The sequence below is a fragment of the Chiroxiphia lanceolata genome, chromosome 1, assembly GCF_009829145.1.
Source record: "Chiroxiphia lanceolata isolate bChiLan1 chromosome 1, bChiLan1.pri, whole genome shotgun sequence".
NCBI lineage: Eukaryota > Metazoa > Chordata > Aves > Passeriformes > Pipridae > Chiroxiphia > Chiroxiphia lanceolata.
The window spans coordinates 74,943,490-74,969,773 of record NC_045637.1 but is presented as its reverse complement, the minus strand read 5'-3'; the positions used below and the strand labels follow the sequence as shown (position 1 = coordinate 74,969,773).

At 36.9% G+C, this 26,284-nt stretch overlaps 1 protein-coding gene across 13 annotated transcripts in view; it reads left to right on the top strand.

The window, feature by feature from the left end:
* CTNND2 (catenin delta 2) overlaps positions 1 to 26,284 on the top strand; it is a 629,184-nt gene that overhangs the window by 309,803 nt on the left and 293,097 nt on the right. For 10 of the 13 annotated variants that reach the window (XR_004356187.1, XM_032683389.1, XM_032683379.1 and 7 more), the window contains 3 exons: positions 11,037 to 11,129; positions 20,258 to 20,292; positions 20,774 to 20,890. Coding sequence is in view for 12 of the 13 variants with exons in the window: in XM_032683389.1 (XP_032539280.1) it covers positions 11,037 to 11,129; positions 20,258 to 20,292; positions 20,774 to 20,890 (245 nt within the window). In the remaining variant the exon portion in view is untranslated. The remainder of the gene's footprint in view (positions 1 to 11,036; positions 11,130 to 20,257; positions 20,293 to 20,773; positions 20,891 to 26,284) is intronic. The other 3 variants (XM_032683409.1, XM_032683400.1, XM_032683425.1) reach the window with 1 other exon arrangement.

The following is a 26,284-nucleotide window of genomic DNA, read 5'->3' as shown; positions in this document are numbered from 1 at the left end:
GATGGGGCAATTATCCATTTGAGTTCTGAAATTCAAAAGAACCTGAATTCCAGGACACTGGGTTCTATTCAGATTCTTTTTTAAGATTTGTTTATGCTTGTATTTTATTTTTGCAGATGTGAACATCACTTTCTATCTTCTGGAAAATATGTCTGTGTGGTCTTCAAAATATTTCTAATTTGAAAAATAATGATACAGAGTCTCCTTAATTAGGTCTCCAGTTGTGATAGCAAACAGCAAGGGAGCAGGTTTATAAGGATAACTTACGTGACAATTTTTTTTCGTGTATGCATCCTCAGGACTAGATCAAAATGAAGCCATATGTTGTTAGGCAGTCAGAGAGTGCTGTACCTGCCAGTAACACCCCTGTATTCTAAAGGGAAGTGCAGTTTTGTGCATTAATTGCTTATGATGTACAGCTACATACTTGTGTTGGCTGGGACAGATAGCACTTCAGCTTCAACCAGGGGAAAACAGGACAGGGGGAATTTGCAAACTTTGCAGACTTCTTGAATGAGTAGTGGGGGACCAAGCTTCTTCACTGCTGAGGGACATGTGCTGGGGAACTGGACCAGGCCGAGGCTTGAGAAGTCAAAGACTGTCAAAGGATATCCTGTTAGGTTGTTTAACAATGACACCAGTACCTTTCAAATCCACATCAGCTTTTGCTTTCAGTGCCTGTGGAATGAGCAGAAATAGTGAAAATTACAGAAAAGACAAGGCAGTCTTGGTGTCTAATTTTTTAATTTTCAGGTTTGTATTGTGCCTAATAAGAAACCAGGTAGGTAAGCTCAGCTTTTCTACAACAGCTGCAGTGGTTAAGTGGAGAGGGCTGCACTTAAAGTTTATGCTTCACTTTCTCAACAGAGAAAGTTCACACTTTCTCTTTTTGTACATGGCCAGAAAGTTGTTTGTAAACCTTGAAGACAATAATCTTTTATCATTTTTGTTAATTTATTTGTTTATTTTGTACTTTTAATCAGGTTGCTCAAGGTTGTGCCCAGTGGGGTTGGAAGATGGAGACACCACAACCTCTCTGACTAAGGTGTTCTAGTAACTAACTGTAAAAAAAAAAAATTTCCTCACGTTAAAGTGGATTTATACTCATTACCACTTATTCTCTCACTACCACTGAGAGGCCTGGCTTTCTCTTCTTTACTCCCTTCCGTCAGGTATTTATATACATTGGTAAGATTCCTCTAAGCCTCTTCTTCTTGAAGTCTTCCCAGTTTTCTCAGCCTTTCCTTGTATGACAAAGACTTAAGTTCAGTTGTCACCTTTGTGGCCTTTCACTGGACTCACTTCAGGATGTCTGTGTATCTTATATCCTGGGGAGCCCAGAACTGGCCACTGTGCACCACGTGTGGCCTCACCCATGCAGAGCAGAGGAGAAGGATCACATCCTTCAGCTCACTGGCAGTGAGATGCTGTTGGCCACTTTTTACTGCAAAGTTGTAGTGTTGGCTAATATGCTACTCATTACCCAAAAGGACTCCTACGTCCTTCTCTCTAAAGGTGCTTTTGAGCTGGTTAGACCCCAGCCTACACTGGTGCATGAGGCTGTTCCTCCCCAACCCCTTGTTGAACTTCATGAGGTTTCTGTCAGGCTATTTCTTCAGTCTCTTGAGATCTATCTAAATAGCAGTACAAGCCTCTGGTTTCTCAAACACTTCTCATGATTTTGCATCATCTGTAAATTTGCTGAGGTTGCACTCTGTCCCATCATCTACATAGTTAAGTTATGATGCTCAAAATACTGATACTAATTCTTGTGGTATTTTCACTGAGCTGCCATTCTGTTGAATTGATGAAGAGAGGTGATAGATGTTAGGGGATAGATGTGCTGTACACAAACAACTGAAGACCAGGACAGACGTGCATACACAAATAACTGAAGACCATTTCTTAGTTTCCTGTAACCTGACAAGCGGGTCCAGAACAGTGGTTCAGAGGTAAAGGTTCTTGGACTTGGAAACTTAGGTGAATCTAGTTATGAATACTATATAAATGCAGGATTTTCAGATGCAAGGCCATATTGTGACTTCATTTTGAGCACCAAATGTATTGGTTTAGGGACTGGCTCACTGAAAAGGGAGTAACCTCTAGCACGTGATTCTGGTTTTCACTATGTACCCCTTCTACCTCACACAAGTAACCTCTCTTAAATTTACTGATATCTGTATTTGATTCTGAAGTAAAGTATGTAGCTCATTATGTTTAAGTGTCTTTATATGCATTGCTTTAGAGAAGATTTAGGACATAGTAATGTCATGAAATTACTGCTGCTGTATTTAATCTGTATCCTACATAGTAGTTCACAGTTTTGGACATAACACTTAATGGACAATAAAAACCTTTCCAATATCTGACTTCTTGGAGATATGTTATTTTTATCAGGAATATTAGTTTGTTGGTTATTCATTTAAGTAGGCTCTATTTAAACATTTCTGTAGCTTTGTTCGGGCTAAAAAGGTCTTGGCCATAATTGTCCTGACAGCTGTCCCTCCAGTTATCCAATTGTATAAAAATCAAAGTATTACTCACAACCTTAAAGCTGAAAATTGACAAAATGGTGGACTAAAATTTAAACCTGGAAGTCAGAGAAGGAGAGAAAAAATTGTTTATTCCTAGAATGTTTATAAGGTGAAATTAATTTTAAATATTATTCATACTGTGATGTATGCAGTGATGGTAGCTTCATAAATTAAATAAATCAATAAATGAAACCAAAATAAACCTCTCAGCTACTGTTTGCACTATATTCTAGTCTTATAGAATTATTCAAATATTTTTCCTCCTGTAAGTACGTCTAGAACTTGCTACATAGATGTGACCAATTTGTAGGGAAAATAGTTGTCTGGTAGGTTTAGTAGCCTGTGACTTTCATAGCCAAAGAGTATGGCTGGCAAGTTGACCGGCTGCTGGTTCATATGTCACAAGTGGGACCAACAAAGCTGTGCTGACCCTTTGTTGCTCTGTTTGCCTGAGAAAAGTTCATACAAGTAGGGAAAGCACTATTATTTGACACTCCAATGCAGAACATTTTATCCACGTTTAGTTTGTCATTGAACAGGAAGGAAATGGAAATTTATTTGAAGTAAATGTAATAGGCTAAGAAAAGTATTGGCAATGGTGGAATATCTGTGCTGTGGTCACCCTTGGCTGATGGCTCTGATGCAGTTAGTTAAGATACAGGTAACATGCACTGCAGTAGAGCAATACGGAAGCTGACAGTTGGAGATTCCTGCCAGGGGCATTTAAGATGTAAAATAGGATTAGGGCAACTGGGGATATGGAGAGAAAGAAGGGTGAATTCAGGGCGAGTATAATCCCTATCATCATAGGTGAGGGCTTTTTACAGGCTCACTCGGGTGGTCAAGGCTTTCATAAGATAATAGGTCACAAATTCATTTGTGTTAACAGAGAAGCTTGAGCCTGTGGAAGAAAGTGAAAACTTGAGAATAACTATGAGGTCCGCTACCCCCATAAAGTTGAATTTGCCACACACAGTAACTATGTCAAATGTCCTGAGCAAGCTATAGACTGACAAGGAATGAATTTAATTTTTTTTTCCCTAGAAGTCTTAGGTTATTCTTCGCTCAGATATAAACTTATAAAGAGCTTGAAGGAAGAAAGGGAAGGTGGCCATCTTATGTCAGATAGCCCTTCACTTTAGGCAATGACGCATCTGTGCTTGGCAGATTGTTCTTCTGCAGCTGAGAGAAAGGTTGCCCTATCTGTCACATGCATACCTTGTGTCAGAGCTCTAAAGAGTGAATTGCACTGAAGGTAGGCTTGTTGTCACAAGTTTCAGTTGCTTTTCAAGTGATGCCACATGTGTCCTGTTGCCCTCTGCTGAAGAAGTTGAAAGAACCCTTTCCTTTTAAATGTCACTGAAAATGTAGTTCAACCTTGAGAAAATGGTATCATGGCCTGCTGTTTCTGCTGACTCAGTGATTCCAGGTTATATTTTCACAATTTCAAAGCAAAAATGGAGGTTACATTCACCTTCATTTTTTCCTGTCTGCAATACAGTTTGAAGCTGGATTTTAAATGCAACCAGGCCTGGCCTTCTTATTTATGATGTCCTGGTTAGGAGGACACTGACAGTAGTGCCGAGCACACTGTACAAGCCAGAACAGGCCACCTGGTTTTTTACAAGCTGCATTGACTCTAAGTATACAGAAGTCAAATTTATGTGTCTAATGTAAGTAGTGACATACTCAAAATATAGCTGCTTCATATATTTGGATTCAAGTTACTTAATATATCAACATTTTTACTATCATGTTTTATGGACGACCTCACTTGAGTACTAATCTACCTTCTTCGACTCCTACTGATTTGAGTAAAATCTGAACCTAAAATCTGTCTTGGAAGAAATAAAAGGATGCATTAATTTTTTTGTGATAAATATATTTATTCATTGGATAAATAGTATTTGAGATTCCAGTGTGCTTGGTCTCATCATAAGTTCAGTTAATGCTTTTTGTAATAGGCAAGAGATGGGAGGAGGGGAAAATAGTTCTAAAAAAAATGGAACCAGAAAAAAATCTAAAATAACCCCAAATTACTCAGGTTAAATGTTGTCAGAAATATAGCTCTTTGAGTACAGGTGCTGTTAGCAGCAACATTGGAATTCTGTCAGAGGACCCTATTGTTTTGGATTGGGGTGGACAGGAATTTACTAGGCAGTCAAGCCAGCATTTCTACAAACACCATCTGCCGTAGAGGAATTTTTCCTCATGTACTGGGAAATCCTTGATCCTTCTTCCTTACTGCAGATGATATGCTCACTCATGTGCTTTGGTATTTTTGGATTCTGCCCAGCAGCAGGTCACCTGTTAACAAGGCAGGTGATGGTGCTGGCTGTCACACAGAGCTCACCTCTTATCAGTGTCTCCAGCTCTGTCTGCAGCTGCCTGGCACTGACTTGGCACATGGGGAAGTCACTCAGTGACGGAGTGGAACCTGTATTCTTGTGTAGGCTATTTTCATTATGCATTAATTCTTGAAAGTGCTTCTGCTAGCGTAAAGCAGAATTCATAGCGCATGTGAATCTTGAGAAGGCAGTCTTTACATGCAATATGGAAACATTAAAGGTGTTTTGGACTTATAGTGCTGCAGAATAACATGTTTGTAAATTTTTCTGTCAGTGGTGAAAACAGTGACTTAGGAGAAATAGGACAGAAAACTTTTGGCCACAATTAATGTGCCTCACCTAAACTTTACATGCAATTTGCCTAGTAGCATTTAGTTTTAGATAGAATCTTTATGAATAGCTACAAAATGATATTGACATCATGATGATTAAAATACCAACTTTTGTAAATAAGTATGTTAAGAAATCATTTGGATGTTTATAAATGACAAATTTTGTTTCAGGCTCTTAAATATATACATATATAACATTCGATTTAATATAAAGATTAGTACATAGATACAGGATTTTCAAGTACTCCTTGCAGCCTTTCAGTACTTAAAGGGAGCTTATAAAAAAAGGGAGAGCAACTTTTTAAATGGGCAGATAGTGACACTACAAGGGGGGATGGTTTTAAACTAAAAGACAGGAGATTTAAAATAGTTGTTAGGAGGAAAATCTTTACTGTGGGGGTCATGAGGCACTGGAACAGGTTGTAAAGAGAAGCTATGGAGGCCCCATCCCTTGAAGTGTTCAAGGCCAGGCTGGATGGAGCTCTGAGCAACCTGGTCTAGGGGAAGGTGTCCCTGCCCATAGCAGGGGGGTTGGAACTAGATTATCTGTAAGGTTTGTTCTATGATGCTATTGTTTTATTCAAATGGGTCAATGCTATGTCTCAGTACCTCTGTGCATGTATACATATATGTGCATATGCATAGATGAAGAGCTGCTTTTTCTGAGACCAGAGGCATTTATTTTCCTTGAAGCCTGGAATCCAAAATTAAAACTGACTTGTATTTGTCATCTTGAAAGATGAAAATATGTTGCAATGTGCAGATGGATCATGTTCATATACTGTGGTGCTTATGGCAACAAATGGCTATGTTTCTAATGTAGCTTTGTGTCTACTCTTTTGCTATCCTCTTTTTTTCTCTTTCAGTTACAGAAAAAGTTTCCATGTGAAGTAGAAATTAACAAATATACAGGACCAAATAATGCTTTAACCTAATGTTTTTTTCATGTAATGGTAATTATAGTAAACCTTTCCTCAATATCTCTCCATTTGACTATATTATTGGCAGCATATTATGGAAAAGTTAATTAAAGACTTCTTTATGAGTAATTGAAGATATATTGTTATTATAAATTCTATTTTATAGATGACTATAAAGTATTTTCAAAGTTTCTACTTTTTTTAGTGACCTGGTCAAAAGCAATTTCCTTTTTTTATTATTATGAAAAAAAAAAAAGTACTTGCACAAGGAGAATGAAGACAGTTTTCAGTCTCCTGAAACAATTTCCTGAAAAAATTAAAGCCTCTTCGTGGTAAGATGAGGCTGGAATTAACCTGAGAAACAAAAAGTCCAATCTTATCTGATATTGGAAAACTTCTTTAATATATTTCAGGTACTGATCTTGCCTCATTTTTAAACTGACTGAATTTGTCTTGCATGCTACTCTGAAAAACTGTATTCCCCCAAGACTGATTTTTGACTAATTCTGCATTGTTTCCTTCTTGCTTAGCTTCAGTTTAACACCACCAGTTGTCTTTTGTCTGGCCTTTTTTATGCCCAGTGTTTGAATCTTGTACTGTTTCTCACTTTAGTTTTGAAGCTATTAACTTGGCAATGTCATCTGATAATGGGTTAAATACCCAATGGAATTCCAGATATATTAGATCTACTTTTCCTTTTTTACTCTGTGAAAGAAATTATGTGCTGCGTGACACCTTAATAAAAGCAAATGCATTTACTTCTTTTCTTTTCAACCATTTCAATTTGAATTATTAGCAAATTTTTACCTCTGGAAGTCAGCCTAGGCTTGAGTTGTGGTTGGTTTTGATTTTTTCCTGCTTTTTAAATAATTACGTTACTTTGTAATGTCTGTTTAGAATTTGCAACTCCTAGCTTGATAGAATAACAAAATCTGAGATTACCTCTGTTTACTTCAGTTTTGGACTGGGGATGATATAATGCATCATGAGATGTAGAGAATACTGTATTATACAAATTCTCCTTAACCATGATCCCTGAGAAGAACACCATTCTTATTGAAAACAGGGCAGATATAATGTTTTTCTCTGTGTAAATCACTTCTATTTCAATCCATCCTAACTGCAAAGCTGGTGGGTATTGAAGTCAAAACTATTCAGTTGTCCTGTACAGTGTTTTGTTGAACTATACCGTTCAGTACAAAAAATTGTTGAAATTGGGATTCTCAAAATTGTGTTTAGCAGTGGTCTTTTCATGTTTTCTTTATAAGCTTTTTGCATACTCGTTGTATTCTTTAAAATGAAAAAAACCATTATGATCTGGATACAGTTTTAAATTGAAAATGAGTAATACCTGCCAGCTAGTGCTCATTGCCCCTGCTTTGAGCAGGGGTTTTTGCTACATGATAAGGAGTAAGAATCTGTCTCTGCTTTTGACACCGACTGCCCTTAAGCTCACTTGCAAATACTGTTCTTCCTCAAAATGGTCACAAAATCATTGTTTTCTTAAGCAAACTTATTGTTTTTAACCATGAGCTTTAGCATTTCTATACTGTGAGAAATTAATTTTGTTAAATCCAGAACAGATTTTATGTGATTCATATTCAGGGACCAAAAAAAAAAAAAAAATCCGTTTCCTCACTTTTCATATTAGCTCTGTTTTGCCAGTGAGAACAGATTTAGCTTTTTGATTGGACTGTTTCCAAGATGCACTGAAGAAGTAATATAAAATTCTTAATTTTACAATCAGCTTTTAAACCTAGATTAAGATATTTGAAGAGAAAGAGGTTGCAGAGTTAGTGAAATTATAGGATAACTCAGTTGAGAACCCCTCAAAATTTCATTTAATGTAAATAGAGAAAAGAAATCTGAAATAAATGCAAAGCTGGTAACTTTTATTTTATATGTATGTAATATTTCTGATCACGGAATATGTGATTAGGATGGGCACAAAGAGAAAAGTTACTTAGTGGCATGAGCTGTAGTGAAAACTAACTGAATTCTGGACCTACCAGGCATGGGAAAGAAAGAATTTTAATGAATTGTTTTGAACAAGTGATGTTGAGGCATCCTAGAGAGGGATTTGCATAGGTGGCCAAGAACTCAATTTTCCTATGGTTCAGCAACCTTTTCAGCAAAACAAAGGACTTTTAAAGGATTGTATCTGCCAATGTAAAGCTCAGTAGTTACTTGAGATCTGTGTTTCATTTCCCTTGTCTGCTTTTTCAGCAGAGTCAGCAGAGAAAATTAGTGCTTTTATTTAACCTAATACAGTTTAACATTTTTCTGCATAATTATGCAGCCCCTCCAGAAAGTACTAGATGGCCCCTTGAGCAGAATGAGGATCACTGCCCAATCTTAACACTTTAGAGTGTTGCAACTTTTCTAATTTGAAGTGCTTTGAGATTGCAGTAGGTAGAATTTGGTTTTCACAAGTAAGCTATCTCAGCAGTTGAATTCTTCTATTAAATGGTTCTGAGATATGAACATAGTGGTGCCATAAGTGACAGATTAACTCATCTCTTAAATTTTTACAAGAGATAAAAGCATATAGCTAAGCCTCCTGCATTCTTTTTCAACACAACATGAGAACCTGTAATATTTGTGAAGTCACTTTTCTAGTACATTAGGGACACATTTGCACTGGAAAATTTTGCAATAATTCAGTAACAAGCAGCTTTCACTACTTGTCCCATTTACTCTCTGCTTTGATCTCTCAGGTTGTGGGGAGAAAGATGGTCTTTTTGGCAGCTTAAAGGAATAATAATCTGGAAGTTCAGACGTGTGCTTTTGTTATTCATGAGTACACAAAGGATGGAGAAATCACAAAGTTCTCTTGCCAAGTTTTAATTCAGTATTGAAATGTGTGTATTATGTACATATATCAAGATTAAAAGATTCAATATTTATCTTGTGAAACTTCATGTTCTGGGTGTCTCTATTTAAGTAGAAAGATGATTTCATCCTTTTGTTAACAAAACAATTTCAAATTATTGGTTTGGCTATCAAGTAACTTTCCCAAAATTTTGTATTGTAATATTCTTCTAATAAAGACAATTAAAAATATTATTGCTTTCAGTATTACTAGTATGATATCTGGAAGATATTTTCTTCAAAATTCTACAAAGATATCCTTTTACTCTTTAGGAATATTCTCTTTAATGCCTGCACACAATTTAAAAAATATAATGTATTTTTTACATCTATCTTTACCAAATGTCTGACCTATGAACCTGGTTTTACACATCTAATGTCTCCTGTGTTGTATTTCTTCTGGTAGGCAATGAATAATGGAAAAACTATGATTTTCATAGGGATCTGATTCTCGTTTTCCCCTCTGAGCCTTAGTGGTGGAAAAAGCCAGAATAAAAAGAATCTACTTACAGCAAAGCTCCAAATCTGTCTAAAGGTTATGTTTGCTTTTTGTCAGCTCACATTAATATAACTTTAGTCATTTTCAGTAATAAATGTGTGATTAAAGGTGATCCATATAGCTAAATAGCTGTTATTACCATGTGCCATTTTAGTTACTTGGATAATTTGTCAACTCTGTATGCAAACAGACAGTTTACAAATAAGAAATTTCACTCCCATAGTTATAATCATAAATCACTACCAATTGTTCATGGGTTGATCCAGCTGCTTAGCACCCACCTAACAGGCCCAATTACCTTTACATTCATCTAACATTTTAGGTTATGAAGTAATTTTCTGCTGCCTTTATATTCGTGCACTGAAATGTAAATTTAACACTTATGACTTCTTGCATATGTGATTCTTGGTACTGCTTCTAGCAAACCTGTGTTTCTGTATTGCCTGGTGTTTCTGGTGATTAGTTATTAATTTATGCAGTTATGTGTATACTACTCTGTAACAATCTCCAAGTCATCAGCATCACAGATTAAGGTTATTTCAAATACAGAACTGGAGGCACCATCCTGAGCTGTAGTCCAGTTCCTCAAAACTGGAATTAACATCAGCTCTTTCTAATAAACTTACCAAACAGCCTTCTAAGGGCAGAACACGTATAGTTTTGCCATGTCAACTCCAATTGGATGGGACTGGGGATTGGCTGTTTCCGTGATGTTTCAATACATTTTTTTAAGTTCCAGCAAAAATTTCAATGACTAGTATGAACTTGTTTGTTCTTGTCCCACCTGTGAGCTTCCCCTGACTATTTCTTTTTCTCCCAGTTTTTAGCCTTGCAGCATTATAAAAGCCGCTTGTGCTCCCTTCTCAGACTTCAATTGTCTCATCTAAATTCACCAAACTCTTCTAATTTCATCTTCTATCAGATTTTATTTTCTCTCTTAAAAAAAGAGAATTAACTACACAAATTCTGAAGTTAGCCCAGCTTTAAGTGGGGACCAGACCAAATGATGCCAGAAGTCATTCAAACCTAAGTTACCCTATGATTAGGTTTAATTAATTAAAGATAAAGTTACCCTAAGTTACCCTTCCTCTCAACAGAAAATAATCTTTTAGTCTGTTGAACATCTATTAAACTCAGCTTTTTAAGTGTACACGTCAAATCATTTACTTAATCCTCCCATTAAAATGATCAACAAAATCTTTCTTGCTTCCTGCTGAATCTTCTCCTGTTTTGTGGCAATGTTTCATGTCCACACATCTGGTGAAGAATGCAGGAATAAAAGACAACATACATATAAGGTATAGGTGACTATCATGCAGTCTCTTGCATGATATGTCAATTGTCAAAATTCAGACAATATATTGACGTTAAGAATATTCTCTGTTAGTTGTATGGAGGACTGTACGCCACTGTGGAGGCACAGTAGGAGTTTGCATCTGGCCCCAACAGGCATAAGCTGCAGGAAACGAAGTAGCAAAACCATCAGCTAAGTAGAAAGAAGAAACATCCTGGCTCTGTATTTTTTTCTGTAGGGGGGAGAAGGAATGGAAAGAAAAGGAGAGAATTGTTTACATGGAAAGAGGCGAAGGTGAAGAGCCCTGTGAAGGGGGGTTTCTTGGAAGGAGGTGAGTAAAGCTAATATGAAGAATCTGTAGAGGAGAAGAACTGGGAAGGGCTGTGATGTGTGATTTCACAGAAAGACATGCTTTGTGTGTGTGTACTGGGAATTTCCTGCATGGAATACACTTTCGTCAAGATAGAGGCAGCCTGGCTTCTGTCTGCATTATTTCCCTAAGGAAGTGCTGAATTTAAAATGAATCATCCCCTCAAAACCTAGAGAAAATCACTTTCTATTAGTTACCAGGGACAACACAGAACAAATACTGTAGCTGAAATAGTCATATAAAAGTGTGATCATACTTTATAAAATTTACTTAAAGCAATGGTCAGCATGTGGTGCTTGGCTTGATCTCCATGTTAAGGCTTAAGTCTTCTGCCGAAGGGGTACCCTTGTGCAGTTTGTTGATATTGAGAAGATGAGGAGCTTCATGTTCCTAGTGTGTTTTATTACCTGCTCTAGCAGTTAGCTATCCCAGGAGGAACTATTGCAATATTCATGTACAGAAGTGGGTTTCCTTAAAGGAATTTCATTTATATTATGCCATATTTATTTGGAAATTAATGTTATGGTACCAAAGACCAGAACCGAAAAGATACTGAAAAGGTGTGTTGTAATGCTTATTTTTAGGTGACTGTCTCCATGGGTTGGATTAAGTTCCTATAGTGGTAATATAATGCATAGGGAACTACGTGCCTCAAAAAAGAATCGATCTCAATTCACTGAATGTTTCTTACCCAACGTCAAAAAGCTGACCAGTTTATTTAAGTTACCTTACATGAAATTCACTCTCAGCCCTTGATCTTCAGTAGCTTTTTCTGCTCCACTGGGAAACTGCCTTTCCTTATCTGAGTGCTACAGTCCGTACTCTTTCTCTGAAGAAATCTTTCAAAACTTGATGCGAAGAGAAGGTAACTGTGGTGGTGTCTTTTATAATGGACTTTCTTACCTAAAATACTGTGTTATTTTCTATACAGGATTGAGGTTTCAACAGGAAAGACAGGGAATAGCCTGATGGTTACATTCGACTTAGATACTGCTTTTATTTCTCACAAGTGAATAAATTTTTATATCTAGTTCTATCACACTGTGCACAAGTGCTTTAATAGCTGAACTGTTGAGGTAAGAGGGAGGAGAGAAAGAAGAAAGTAGACCTCATTTTATCTTTCAGGGTATTGTACTGTTTTCTTTAAAGCATGACAACCATGATCATACATTCTGTGCAATGCTGTCAATAAGGCATGCTTGAAGAACAGTTTTATGGGTACTGATAGACTGTGCTGGGATTTAGGCAGCAGTCTGCTCAGTTGCCTCAGGGCAGAGAGGATTCCACCTCTCCATTATTGATTTCTCTAATTTCTATTTCTGATTCATTTCTTGAGCAGTTAAGTTATTTCCAGATACTATTTTAGGTACTTGTTTGGTTTGGATCAGATCCAAATACTAGCACCAGGACTGAATGAATATCATAGTACACTGCTATTGAAACTCCTATACTGTGGAGAAGTGGCAAAATTTAAAATTTAAAGGAGGCTGGGCAGCAATCTCATTGCTCTCTGCAGCTTCCTGAGGGGAGAGGGAGGTACTGAGCATTTCTGACTGGGATCCAGTGACAGGACACCTGGGAATGGTTCAAAGCTGCAGCCGGGGAGATTCAGACTGGGCATCAAGAAGCATTTTTTTACCAGCATTTTGGTGGTCAACCAATGGAACAGGATCCTAGAGAGGTGGTCAATGCCCCAAGCCTGTCACGGTTTTAAGAGGCATTTGAACAGTGCCTTTGGTCAGCCCTGAAGTGGTTGGGCAGTTGGATTCAATGGTCTTTGTAGGTCCTTTGAAACTGAAATTCTTTAATTCTATTCCTAACGTGCTCTGGTATAGGTTCCTAATTTTTGGAAATGAGCTCTTTTCTCAAACAAAAATAGGTTTGAAGCAAACAGAAAGAACTATTATTAGCAGGAGTCCAGCCTTGAGCTAATTCCTTCTTTTTGTGTACCAGTATCCTTTTTTTTAGTTAATTAATAATGGGAAATTACAAAATTTAGTAATTTGGTTTGATATTAGCTTCTCTAAATAAAAATAAAAGAGTGATTGTATTGATTCAGAACTGGAGTCCATCTAGCCCAGTATCCTGTCCGAAATACATGGAGGCATGAAATGGACACCAAGGGAAGATTGAGAATAGGGCAATCACATAGTACTTGTTTCCTTAATGCTGTTATTGCTTCCAAGTTTAAAGTTAAATAAAATACAGCACATACATGTTGCCCTGCAAATTCTTTTCCTTGGAACAGTAAAGCTTCACAGGCTTCCACTGTGAAAGGATTCTCTGTGTTCACTGTTACACCAATAACTGTCTGCAGAACTGAAACTAAAGGAAACTGGTTGGTACTGGAAGCTAAGTAGCGAGTGTTCTGTCTCTGGGTGGCTAAGTTCATTCAAAACTAAAGTACATGGGTTTTGGGGGGTTGGTCTGTGTGAATTGAATTCAGTAACAAAATAAAATTTAGTATAATTGAAATTTAGTATAATTTCAACTATTGTAGACAATTTCAGGAGGAATGGTCAAAGACTACAGGGAAACGGACCATGTATGCTCTGTCCATTAAGTAACAGCCTTTGCTGCCCCCATTGCAAGTACTTAAGCAGTGACTTCATGGAATGCAAGACTGCTGCTGGCTTTCAGTGCATGCTCCATACTTAAATAATGCTCTTAGTGTTGTAGCACCTGAACTTTAAATCACATTTAAATAAGAAGAAATAGAATAGTTTTATTAAGCACAATCAGTGTAGGGAAATTGAATATAAATAGGACTGCAGCAGTTTAAAACTTGTTTTTAAAGGAAAAATCTTGTCTGTAAATTCTTGCAAGTACTAAATGCAGAGGAAAGAATTGATTTGAGACTTATTTGGAAATTTGGCTGCAGATATTTCCCTGCATCATTGAAAAGAAGTAAAAAACTTTCATAGCATAGCCACAAAGTTCTGCTATTGATTTTTTAAAACCTAGGGAATAACAATAATTTGTCTGGGAAAAAAATTAGACAGTTCTCTTTCCCCATAGGAAATTGAAGTGAGGCTTTTCTAATAAGGGTGGGAATTAACCACCTGAATGGTTTTCTGGCATCTGCAGCTAAGAACTTCATCATCATTTTAAAAGTCGGTTTGAAGTTCACAAGGTACAAAAGAGCAGTCATCAGTAAAATGTGTGGGTGCATTGTTTCTTTATTTTGGTTTGTTGGATTTTTTTTTTTTTTTTACATTTTTCAGGATCATTGAGGGGATTGGATGGGGTTTGTTGAAACATCAAAAGGACTTCTTGATCGGGTAGCCAAGTTGATAATGCAGCTGACTAATAGAGTGCTATTAAATATTGGAGAGAAGTTAGCATGTCACATTGACAGAAGTGAAGGAAGTGACTACAAAAGTCAGAGATTTTGAAATGATTTTAAGTTGACCACAAACAGAAAGTTGCTATTGAGGTTTTTTTTTCCTATGGTAATTTATTTAAGGATTGGTACTTTTGCATGGGATTATTTAATGTAAAATACATTCTTAGGTTGTTTGTTTCTTTTTTCTCTGCCACATAGTTGATACTAAAAGTTGTTTACTATTTTGCAGATAACCTGAAGTGTACTACTGATTTAAAATCTGCTTCTCCTTTGCTTTAGATGGAATATTAATTTTTCAACCTCCTTGCTTTTTGTGAAATGTTTCTGAATCTTTTTTCTTTCACCTTCCACAACCAGAAAAACAATTTAAAAATCAGTGAGCCAGTATCTGCCTGTAATTATATACAGCAATGTTTGTGTGGCTCCGTTGTAGAAATAATTGAAAAGATCATGTGCTGATAAAACTCCTCATAAAATCCTTTCATACCTTTTCTACAGTAGTGTTAGATATAATTTCATTAATTATTTTAGATATAATTTCATTGTTTTAGAAAACAATAAAAAGATATATTTTTCATTGTAGCAGATAGCTATAGTACTTTCTCAAAAAATAAATGACAACTGTGAACTGAATGCACACAAAGGAGAAGCACACAAACATTTCTTGGATAATTAAAGGAATATAAAAGTGTGAATTTGCCCTGGCAGCCTGTGTGCAGGCTCTGTGATAAACTAAGGGGTGTGCCAGAGACAGTGAATAAAAGAAGACTTACATCCCTTCCTAGCAAAAACTGAGTTTCTTTGCTGTGGTGTTTTTCTGAGGAGCACTAAGGCAGAGGACTTGAATAACCTAATGATATGACCCGCTGTGTATGTGCACTGATGTATATTGGTGCATGGGATAAAAAAAAAAAAGAATTTCTGCAGGCTGCATAATAAATACTATGGTAGGAGTGTGTACAGTGTGATGAACCTCCTTGCACTGAATGGTTCTGAAGCTATCAAGGCATTAATCTAAAGGGAGTCAGGTCTCACATTAGAACATGTAATGTCTAAAACTAAATCCAAACAATACTGCAATATTGCTATGACCAGGTAGGGTACAAAAATGCGTACGTTGGGCTGGGGGTTTGGTGTAACTTACCTTTGCCCCACCATTGTTCCTGCTGCCAGTGGCACAGGCACACTTCCAATTTCTAGGAGTTCAGCTGAGTCCAAAGCACCCTTGCTGCTCCCCAGCACCTGCTTTGAAAGTAAATCCTTGGGTGTTCGTACAGGCCCTATGGCAATGCTCTCTGAGAATGTCTCAGGCAGCTTTTCCTCCGCCAAAGTACTCAACAGTATTCCCCACCTCTGGGTTATCTCCCATGAGGATTCTGGTTATTTTTATAGAAATGTGGCTGGTGAGCATGGTCCAGGAAAGCAGTATTTTGGTGTCACTTGGAGCATTCAGTTGTATGCCACCAAAACTGCTTTTGACTCCTGTAAATCGTGGAGAGAGGTGTTTGATGGTCTTTTGTAGCTCGTCTTGTTCTGCTGGTGCTGGCTGTCTCCACAGAGCCCATCTTACCATGCTTTTTTAACTTGACTTGAGGTGCAGGAAAAAATAACGAAGGCTCCCTAAAACCTGATTTGTTGATTGTTTATAGACATACTATAGTTCAGGTGGGGATTTTTCTGGGACTTTTTTTTTGTGCCTGAAAAGGGATAAATTTGACATAAATAGATGCTGGTAGTAGTCAGACATCCTTTGTTGGCTATAGAAACTCTGCATTTTCACAATGCTTTGTGTTTCTGATGTTTCCTGGCTGTGCAGAGGCAGGTAGAGCTCCCCAAGTGATGCTCCCCAAAACGAGCTCCCTGCAGCGTGCTGTGCTCATTTTTTTTTCACCCTCCTAATATGCAACGTCACACATAGAGGGTTTCTCACTACTTTGGTGCTTTTATTACATGTGTGCAGAAACGGGAACATGGGAGTTCAGCCAGAATCAAGATGACCAGTCTGCGGATGTTTACTTTGCTCATTCTTGCCTAGGGAGGTAAACCAACTTTTACTGGAATATTTCATTGCATAGGTGGTTATTAAAGGTAAAACTTTAGGTACAGTGTAGTGCATCCTTACAGAACACAGGTTCATTAGCTTCAAGGTTAACACCAAGAACTAAACATGTAACAATATTCTTTTTTTGTTCAGTCAAGTGTTTTGGTTGGTTGGTTGGTTTTTAGCATTATCTTCTCATTCTTAAATTATTCTGCTTCCCTGAGATTTTCCTTCAATACATCTTATTTTACAAAGACAATATAAGTATAGAAGAATCAAGTTTTGCGTAGTTGAATCATGATGGAGGATTCTTTATATCACTCAAATAGAATTAAGTAGAATGTTAGTCTTATTTGTACCTAAAACATTTGAAGTAGATACAGGATGCAACGGTTACCAATAATAAAAGAAGAATACAGCAAATAAATCATAATTATTCTTCTGGTTTTGAAATAAGGGAGGTAATAACTATACTTGTTTGAGTTCTCAACTCATTAATATTTTATGCTAGTATTTTCTAATACTAAACTAGTGTAATTCTGGTTAAAAATCCCTTCTCAAACTCTTAAGGTGAGTCCAGGTTTCCATACTTCAGAACATCTTGATTAAGTATGTTATTGCTCAGCTTCCTCAAAGATGCTAGAGTTTGCAAACTTATATAATGAGGCATAGGAATATGCAGAAAAGTGGTTGATAATGAATTTAAAACTTTTTCTTTAGAAAAACTATAAATCAAGAAACTTTTTGCTGAAAAATGTATTAGGAGAGTACTCTGTTGATTATTATTTTTTGTCTTTTCATGTATTTGATGGGAGTGCATAGTCAGTTGTACTGATCTCTTGTGAAGCTGGAAAACATCTAAAAGGAATGGACAAAAAAGTGCACCCTTTTATTCACTCGAGCAGATTTGGCACAGTTCTATGACAGCCTAAAGGCTCCCTGCACAGACACGTCGGGTTGCTTCAGTCAAGAATATTTTTCAGGCCAAAAACAGGAAAAGCTCAGTTAAAAAAAAAAAAAAAGTAAACAATATAAAAAAGCAAAGTATATAAATTTAAAGTATGGCAAATTCTAATAAAGTTTTTCTAGGGAAACCCTTTAGATGTTTCTCTGCAAGGGTGAGGCATTGGTTTGTAACTAAGAAATGGCAGCTTAGTATGCAACTATACTGGGTTGTTCAAAAGCTAAAGATCATGAATTTAACTAGGGAAAATAGCACTCTTTTCATACCAGAATATATTGATATCCTTGTAGAAGCAAATACAATTTTAAAAGGGAATCATAGAATCTTTTAGGTTGGAAAAAACCTTTGTAGTCAATGAGTCCAACCATTAACCTAGCTCTGCCAAGTTCACCTCTAAACCATATCCCCAGGTGCCACATCTACACGTCTTTTAAATACCTCTGGGGATGGTCACTCCACCACTTCCCTTGGCAGCCTGTTTCGTATTCTACATATATCAAGAAGGTAGCATTTGGATAAAAGTTTTGGCAGTAGATCTGTTACCTTGACTGTAAGAGTTACATTATTTATTAAAAGACCATTACAGTAGTGGTGAGGAGAAGCATGACTATGCTTTATGGAGTCCCTTCCAATTCAGCATATTCTGTGATTCTGTAACTAAAACTTGAATAGCCAAAATGTAGTAAAAATTTATTGCAATCCTAAGATTAATATGAATACATTACAATGTTCCTATGGAAGTCAGACAAGTGATATTAGGGATCACTACTAATTAACCACGAGTGATTCATTGAACATAATGAACTTAGTTACATTTTGTACAAGTTTACTGCTTAAAAAGGGATAAGCTGGAATTCTTGGAAATGATAATTCACTCTTTATGCACAGATTTGATTTTCTTTTCTTGCTGATTTGGATGATGTGGCATAGGCTTTTATATCAGCGTGTTCTTGCCAGCAACATTTAGTAATTCATTCTACCAGACAGAATGCCACCTGAGACATTACAATTTTTTTCTGTCTGTTGAGGTGGTATCTATCACATAGAAATCTGGATACTGGAAGAGGGACTGTATAGTGGAAAGTAATATATTACTTATTATGGATTATGGTAATTACAGAAAGGAAGATCACTCTCAAGTACCAGTTTGTCAGCTGAAGCTGCAGTTATTTAGTGATTTTGAAAATCAGGCAAAAGGAATTTAAAATTGTGTTATTTCAAAAAGAGCCACTGTCTGTAGTCTCCACCACCCACTATTTCAAAAGGTAATTTAAATTAAAGTCATTTATTCCAGTAACTTTGCAGTTATTATTTTTTGTCAGAGGACTCTGGCAACGTTTATCTTCAATACTGTTAACTTCAGCGGACTTGAATTGCAAGCATTTTAGTTGACTGTCTCCTTGAAGGACTATCTTCTTAATCTATGAAATCTCACTACAGTGAATCACTATAAACCAGAGGTCGTAGGTATTTGGAAATTCAGGATGATTTATAGATTTGAATTTGTCAGGTTAGCACTTATGATGTCACCTAGAAATTAAAAATCCTTTTAGAACTATTTTATGTGTATTAGGTAATTATTCTCTGTTTTAGCACTGTTAAATCTGATAAATAATTAACACAAGTTCTTTACTGTAAAACTAGATCTCAAAAAAGCAGCATTTAATTTCATTTACATTATTACTGTTCAGAACATAGATACTAGGAGGTATATTCACATATTCATAAGAGATTCAGCATCTGTTGGGAAAAGGGAAAACAATACAAGATTTAAATCCATTTACTCATTAAAACCAGCATTTGTTCTCAACCTCAGAAAGAAATAAATATAGTTGTTTGAAAAGTTAAAATAATTTCAGTCTTTGTTTTTTTAACTGATGGATGTGACAGTTAATTTTGTTCTCCCCTGTAAATATCTTGTAAAATGTACAGAAAAATGTTTTAATCATTACTGTAATAACCAGCTCACTGTTATCAAAAGAATGGTTAGTATTGAGTAACTTCAATCCTTTTTGTGATTTTGGCACGTGAGAAAGACCTATATTGAAGCATGAACAGAACACAACTTTTAGGAACGTGTACTCATTGCCTAATTGAATATATAATTCATTGTATCATTCATTTTAATATATAATTCATTTTATATTAAAAAACCCCCCTACCTAACCAATCCTCCAGTGTGCGTGCTCATTATATTGAAATTAGGACCTTCTGTTGCTTAAGTGCTTTGTACATAGAAGCACAAACACATCTAAATTTACTCTCTTGTGTAGGCCAATTGAATTAACTTAGCTGCACATTTGAATAATATAAAAATGCACATAATCATCAGTAGAACCAGGAATCATAATTTCTTTTAGAAATCACATGTAACTATTCACTTGAGAAAGCAGTTTATAGTTTTCTCTATAAAAATGGAGAATCAGACAAATGGAAGGATCCAAAAAAGCTAAGTATGTTCATAGTGTAGTTTGTCTATCAAGACCAAGAGGGCATTTTCTATATATATGTTTTAAATTTCTTGATCAAGAAGTTAAGATTCTTCCCTCCTGCTGAGCGAATGCTGTGCAAGTCTCATTAAAAAATATGTAAAATTATGTATTTTAAGTATGTTGTTTATTCTTAAGTCAGTTCTTTTATTAAATGATTTCCTTCAGAATAGATTTATATCTAAATATTCATGGCACACTACAGAATCATTTAATTAAAAATTAAAACTTTTGCTTTTCTTATTTCAGTTCAACAGAAGAGCAGTTTCACTGGCAAACGCAAGGTAATGTACTTATCTACATATATGTATTGCATATATTCTCTCCCAGAATGATCATTTTTTCTTAAATAAGATGGAGTGGAAAACCCATTTATTTATGTGAGGTTTTTTGTTGTTTGCATGTGGGTTTTTTTCATTGCTAGTTTGTGAAAACTCTACTTAAAAGCTGGTAAAATTTGTGAAAAGTTGTTATGGTTGACAAAAAGAACACTGAAACTAACGTAGAGTTTTGAGAGGGGGCATTGCTAAATGTGTCTCTAGTTTTCTTATGATTAGACCTGAACTTTCTCATTCTGTTTTCAAAAGGATGGCATAATTTTCAGTATGGCCAGCCTCCTCTGAATGTGTGTGATCTTACTGTCATCTCCAGTCCTTCATCAACTCTGAATGCTTAGTCATATATCACTGGTTTTACCATTTGTGTTGTAACTGGTTTTATCTTTTGCTCTTCTTTGACATTTTTATGTTATTAATTTTGTCACAGATGGTCAGAAGGATATAGAAGATGAACTCACCACTGGTCTGGAGCTGGTGGACTCATGTATTAGATCACTGCAGGAGTCAGGGATACTTGATCCACAGGACTATTCAGCCAGTGAAAGTAAGTTGCTAGAAATATGTGTTCTAGAAAATTTCATGCTTTAAAACTGAATGCATGTCTTTTAGTGTTTTTCTTGATTGTTTTCTTATATTGGCAGAAGGCAATGTAGTTGTGAGCAGGTAAATTGCTTCCTTGCCTTTGCAAGTTAATTTTTGGGTTTGTTTGTAATGGAGGGAATCTTGCTGCTAATTTTTCAGGAAAAAACAAACACAAGCAAACAAACAAACAAAACGAAACAAACCACATGGAGTATATTTTAAGGAAAATATTTTCTAGTTATAATGTTCCTGTACAATACTTTAAGGTCATGTCGCAAAACTTAAGCATCACCACCATAAAAGCAACTTTCAAGCAGCAGTTTTTGACTGTGCAAAAGTAATAAAAAGAAAAATAGTGCGTGGCTGTTAGAAATTCTGATGTCTCATTGTAACCACTTGGCCAGGTACCTGATACTCCTTAAGACTAAAATTTTCTAGTGGATACACAGATGGAAGTAGATGAACTTTTTTAAGATGATGCATAGAATGGCAGCTGTAGCAAAGCTGAAGTCTTTTCTCTAAGGTTGGCTCACTGGTCATTTACCAGCCATTCCATTTGCAGAATTATGCAATAGGTTCTTGGCTGGGACCAGCCACTGGGTAAGTGAATCAAGGCTAAACAACAGCAAAAGTGAACTAGGAACTTGCCACTCAACATATTTGTAGAGAAGATGTCTACCAACACTTGTGCTCCTGAGTCACACTGAGACAAAGTTTTCCAAGGTGTTAACAGGTCTGTTGTCTGGTATAGCATTAGATGATGAAAAAGCAAGTTACTTTCCTAATTTCTTTCCTTTTCCTCAGTCTCCTATCTCGTACTCTGTTCCCATCTGCCAAAGTATATATCCACTTTCGTTTCACTCCCATTGCAGCTCCTGACAGCTCCTGGCTTTTCAGTTTTCTCTGGTATTGCTCTACATCTCCTTCGCTGCTCAGTTGATCCCCTGCTGCCTAGTACCTTCTGACTGAGTCACATCTTTTGAGGTGGCTGCCCAAATTCAGTTTTCTTGAAATCAAAGGGGATAATCTCCCCTTCATCTGGAAAGGCTGATGACATCCACCTTCTGCAAAGTGTCTCTAGCAATGACAAGTCATCACCTGCAATGTGGTAATCAGGTGACAGAAGGAAGATATTACACACTGGATGGAGAATTTTAATTTGTCAGAACATTTTTCATTCTTTTAAAACAAGATTTGCAGTAAAATTCACAGCTGACAATCCTGGGACAGTAGAAAATTTTTCACTTCTCATGTGCATAAGATTTCTGGGCCAACAATGTCACTAAAACTTTTGTTACAGTGTTGCTTGATCTGAGCACAGTCTGTGTGATTGACATCTCTGAAGATGTTACTTGATCTGAACAAAATCGGGAAAACATTATGAAACAATGTAAGCCCTGTTTTTTTTCATTCCTGAGTGAGGAGAAACAGAACAGATTAGAATGATAAGGATTGCCTTCAAAATGTGATTCTATGATAGAAAAATGAAACTGGCTAGATGGCAATAGAGGAGGTTGGAGGCAGAGAGAGGCTATCTTGGTTGGGAAACTGGCTGAAGAGACGGAAACTAAGAAAAAAATCTTAGGGAAAGATGAAGACAGTACATGGAGCGAAGTCTGGGTATGTGAAGAAAACTAGTACTAAAGAAATTTCTTGAGAGTATCACAAGAAGCTAAGACACAACTAGGAATGTAGGTAGATAGGAAGAACAATAAAGAACATGAGCAAATGGAAAACAGTGATGGAGAAGAGGAGCAACAGAGATGGATTGTGTAGGGCATCAGCAGGGGAGGAACTGAGGTTTGTTGAAGCAGGAGGTCCAGACAGAGTGTTGAAAGCTGAGTTTGCCTGGCTGAATGATTTGTTCATGAGATTGGAAGTTAGGTGGAAAGAGAGGGAACACAGAGTGATGAGAATGACAGTTGAGAAAAGGAAAAAGTGATAGCATTATGGACAGGACAGTAGCTACCCCTAAGAAACATAGGTTTGGAGAGAACAGGCAGGAGCACATGCTCACAAGGGAGCAGGCTTCCCCCTAAAGAGCTGCAAGTTCGGTTTCCATTGTCAGGAAATATCTGCGAAGCCTTTTGTCACGGTGCCCTATATTCCTCTGCTTCGGGCACAACTAGTATGTAATGAAAGTAGATTGCTATTTGCTGTTCATGGTTTTAATTAAGCATCAGATCTATATGCCAAAGCTAAGAGTTGCATCTCTGCTAATCACTAATAAATACAATTAGGATGTCATATACTGGATTTTCTTTCTCTTTTGAGGGTCTTTTTTCAATTTAGAATAAAATACCACAAACACATCAGACAGTTAAAATGTTATTGTGTTTGCAAAGTCAAAAGTACCAAAGTCAAGGCTGTCTGTAAACCATAATTCAAATTTCTTATGACTGCACTATAAAACAATTATTATCATGCCCTATTTTGTACATTTTCTGTCCGTGCTTCATTTACTCCGAAGTTGAGGGGAGAGTGCTTCTCACTTCTCTAAGCAATGAGTAGAACACACATACTCAATGAAAAGAAAAATCTCATATTTACTTAAAATTTTTGTCCCTCCTTCATGTCCTAAATTTTTCATGTTATAGTTGTGAAAACATTAAAAGTATCTTCTACCAATACTTTGTTCTGGGTGTTCCCAGTTAGATGTCCTGAGAACAAACATAACAGAACACTGTGGAAGCACAAAAAAAAAAAAAGTGTGATACGAAAGGAAATTTAAAGCTCTCTCTGAAAATGTCTCACACACAGCATTTGTATTTCATAGACACCTTTGTTCTTAATCCTGTCAATCTCCAAATAGAAAATGAAGTCTATATAGATGTCTCACTTTACAGCTATTCCAAAAATTGTTATTTGTGATGCATCTGAAGTAAATGTTGGGTCATAGAATAATCCACCAGGATACTGGGGTTTTTTTTAATTTGTATTGGACATTTTTCAATGGAGGTCTGAGGTCATGCAGTAAAAAATGAGGCAGCTACAAAACACTGAATAGTTTTGCATTTTGTGCACTGTCTGTAAGACAAGAAAGGAGGGGAAGAGGGATAATTCAGAAAAGGAAACTTAGTCTGGCATTTCATAACTTTTGAGCTCCTAACTTGACAATTTTAGTTATGTTTACTTCTTTGCAGTTTGACTGCAAAGCTGTATTTTAAGTAACAAGACTGACTCTGAGGAGAGCATTTCCAGCCTGCCATGACAGTTCTAGTCTAGTTGAAGCAGATTTTTAAAATCATCATATGAAAGCCTGCCCAGGGATGTAACCACAGCTTCTTTTTCTGAATATCTAGACCAGTGTGCATCTAGTCTAATGAGTTAATCTATCAGTAGCTCTGCCTTTGTAGAGGATTAGTGTGTCTGTAGTCAGAATCTTTACGATTCGGTTTCATGCACTCTGATTTTCTCAGACCTAGCTTTAAAAAGTCATCACGTAGCAGTCAGCTGCTATAATACTCTAAATCTCAAACATCACTTCACATGTGCTATTCCTTTAGTAGCAAATAAAAGCCATGAAAAAAAGACAAATGGGACAAGTCACATGAAAGGGGCTTACACAGGAGGGGTTCTGTATTGCTAGCAGAGATGCTCGCTAATTATCTTTCCTGAATGTGAATCAGCAAATGTAAAAAAACCTTAAATATATAAAGCTCTTATTAATTTGGTGAAATAAAAGCAGAGTGATCAGTGGATTAAAATTACTATCAGACAGGCAGATTCGTGACTGCTGTGAGCTCTCATACAAGCTTCCTGTGGTTTTGCTGACCCTGGGACAAGGTTATATCCAGCTGAAGGGAGCTCCTGCACTGTTGCCCATCTCTTTCTTCTGTCCCAACCCAGTATAAATTGTCTTCCCCAAACCATGTGTTTCCAGTTACAAGTGACAGACGAAAAGTCAGGAAACTTCCAGAATTTTGCAAGGAGCTGCATCTGACTTAAGACGTGAACCTACACCTCAGTGGTGCAGTTCCCCGTACTGCAGAGATTTCTCTTTATGTAGCTCTAGATCTGTCAAGATTGTGTCACTCCAGTTTACATCAAACATGATATAGTTTTTGTGGCATAAGAGGGGAGTTCAGTTTGTCCTAAGTGTTTGCAGGGATGTCATTAGCAGAACTACAGTTGTCCACACATACCCTCAGCCCCTGAGCGTGGGCATGTACAGGCTGCTGCTTGTGTCAGTGGCCATTCGCTACAGTGTGTCCTAGGGACCAGCCGGGTTCCTCAGCGTTACTGTGAGGGCACTCGATCTGTTCTCCTCCCTGCTCTACATTGCTGTAACACCCAGCATGGCTGGCTGCTCTTCTCTGAAAATATTTCTTCCTTCCACCATTATGTCTCTCTAATGGGAACTCGAAAATACTGCTTTTGCACAAATGAAGATAAGTAGCTGTCACTTGAAATAGGATCAGGGAAAGACCAGGGACGTGAGAGCCAAGGTAATCACATATAAGACACTGGAGATGAGTCATGGAATAGGGATGGGAATGCACAGTAAGTGTAGGACCTGAAATCACTGGGCAAGGAAACATGCAGAGGAACAAACTTTAGTTCAGGACAGAGATAACACCCAGGATGTTTCAAACTTAAGACACAGTAGTACTGAACAGTGAGTGTAGCTCAGGAAAGGTATTTTCATGGTGGAATTGTTAATTTAGTGGGGAAAAACGTGTGAAAATAAGACTGTGCAAGGGCTGAGTATGCATTGTAGAGACCAAAAATTAATATTTCAGATTAGAAATCTTGAAAAGATGTGGGATAAAGGAAACAAGAGATTTTTTTCCTCCCCTTCCCATCACTGCATCACTGTCTCAAATCACACAACTACTTCAGATCCATTCCTTTTTTTTGTTGTTTGTTTTTTTGAGAGGGTTTTTTGGTTTTTTTTTTTTTTTTTTTATTTATTCCCTCTCATTATATGTAAGAACAATTGAAAAAGTAGAAAGCTGCATGGAAGGAAGGAGAGTAAACACAGATATACAACTGTCTGAGTGAAGAAGGGTGGTTGCTGAGAACATGTCTTTAAGCTTTGATAAGGTTCAGCCTGGCCTGCAGATAAGTGGGAAAGGTCCTGATGAATTTCCTGAGGCCCCTAGATTTCCATCCTGTGTAACACAGAGAAACTGCAGTCCTCTAAGCAAGTGTTAAGACCAAACTACCTTTTCCTGCCAATGTTTGTAAATTTGCATTTTAGAGATGGGTAGTGTAAGATAAATGTGGAACGAGAGGAAAATCTGGGTCCTATATTTCTTTCCCTTCTACTAGTTCCACTGTACCCCTATCCCTGTAGGTCATTACCATGTCTCATTAGAGGACTGTCACAATACTATCATCAAAACAATTTCTG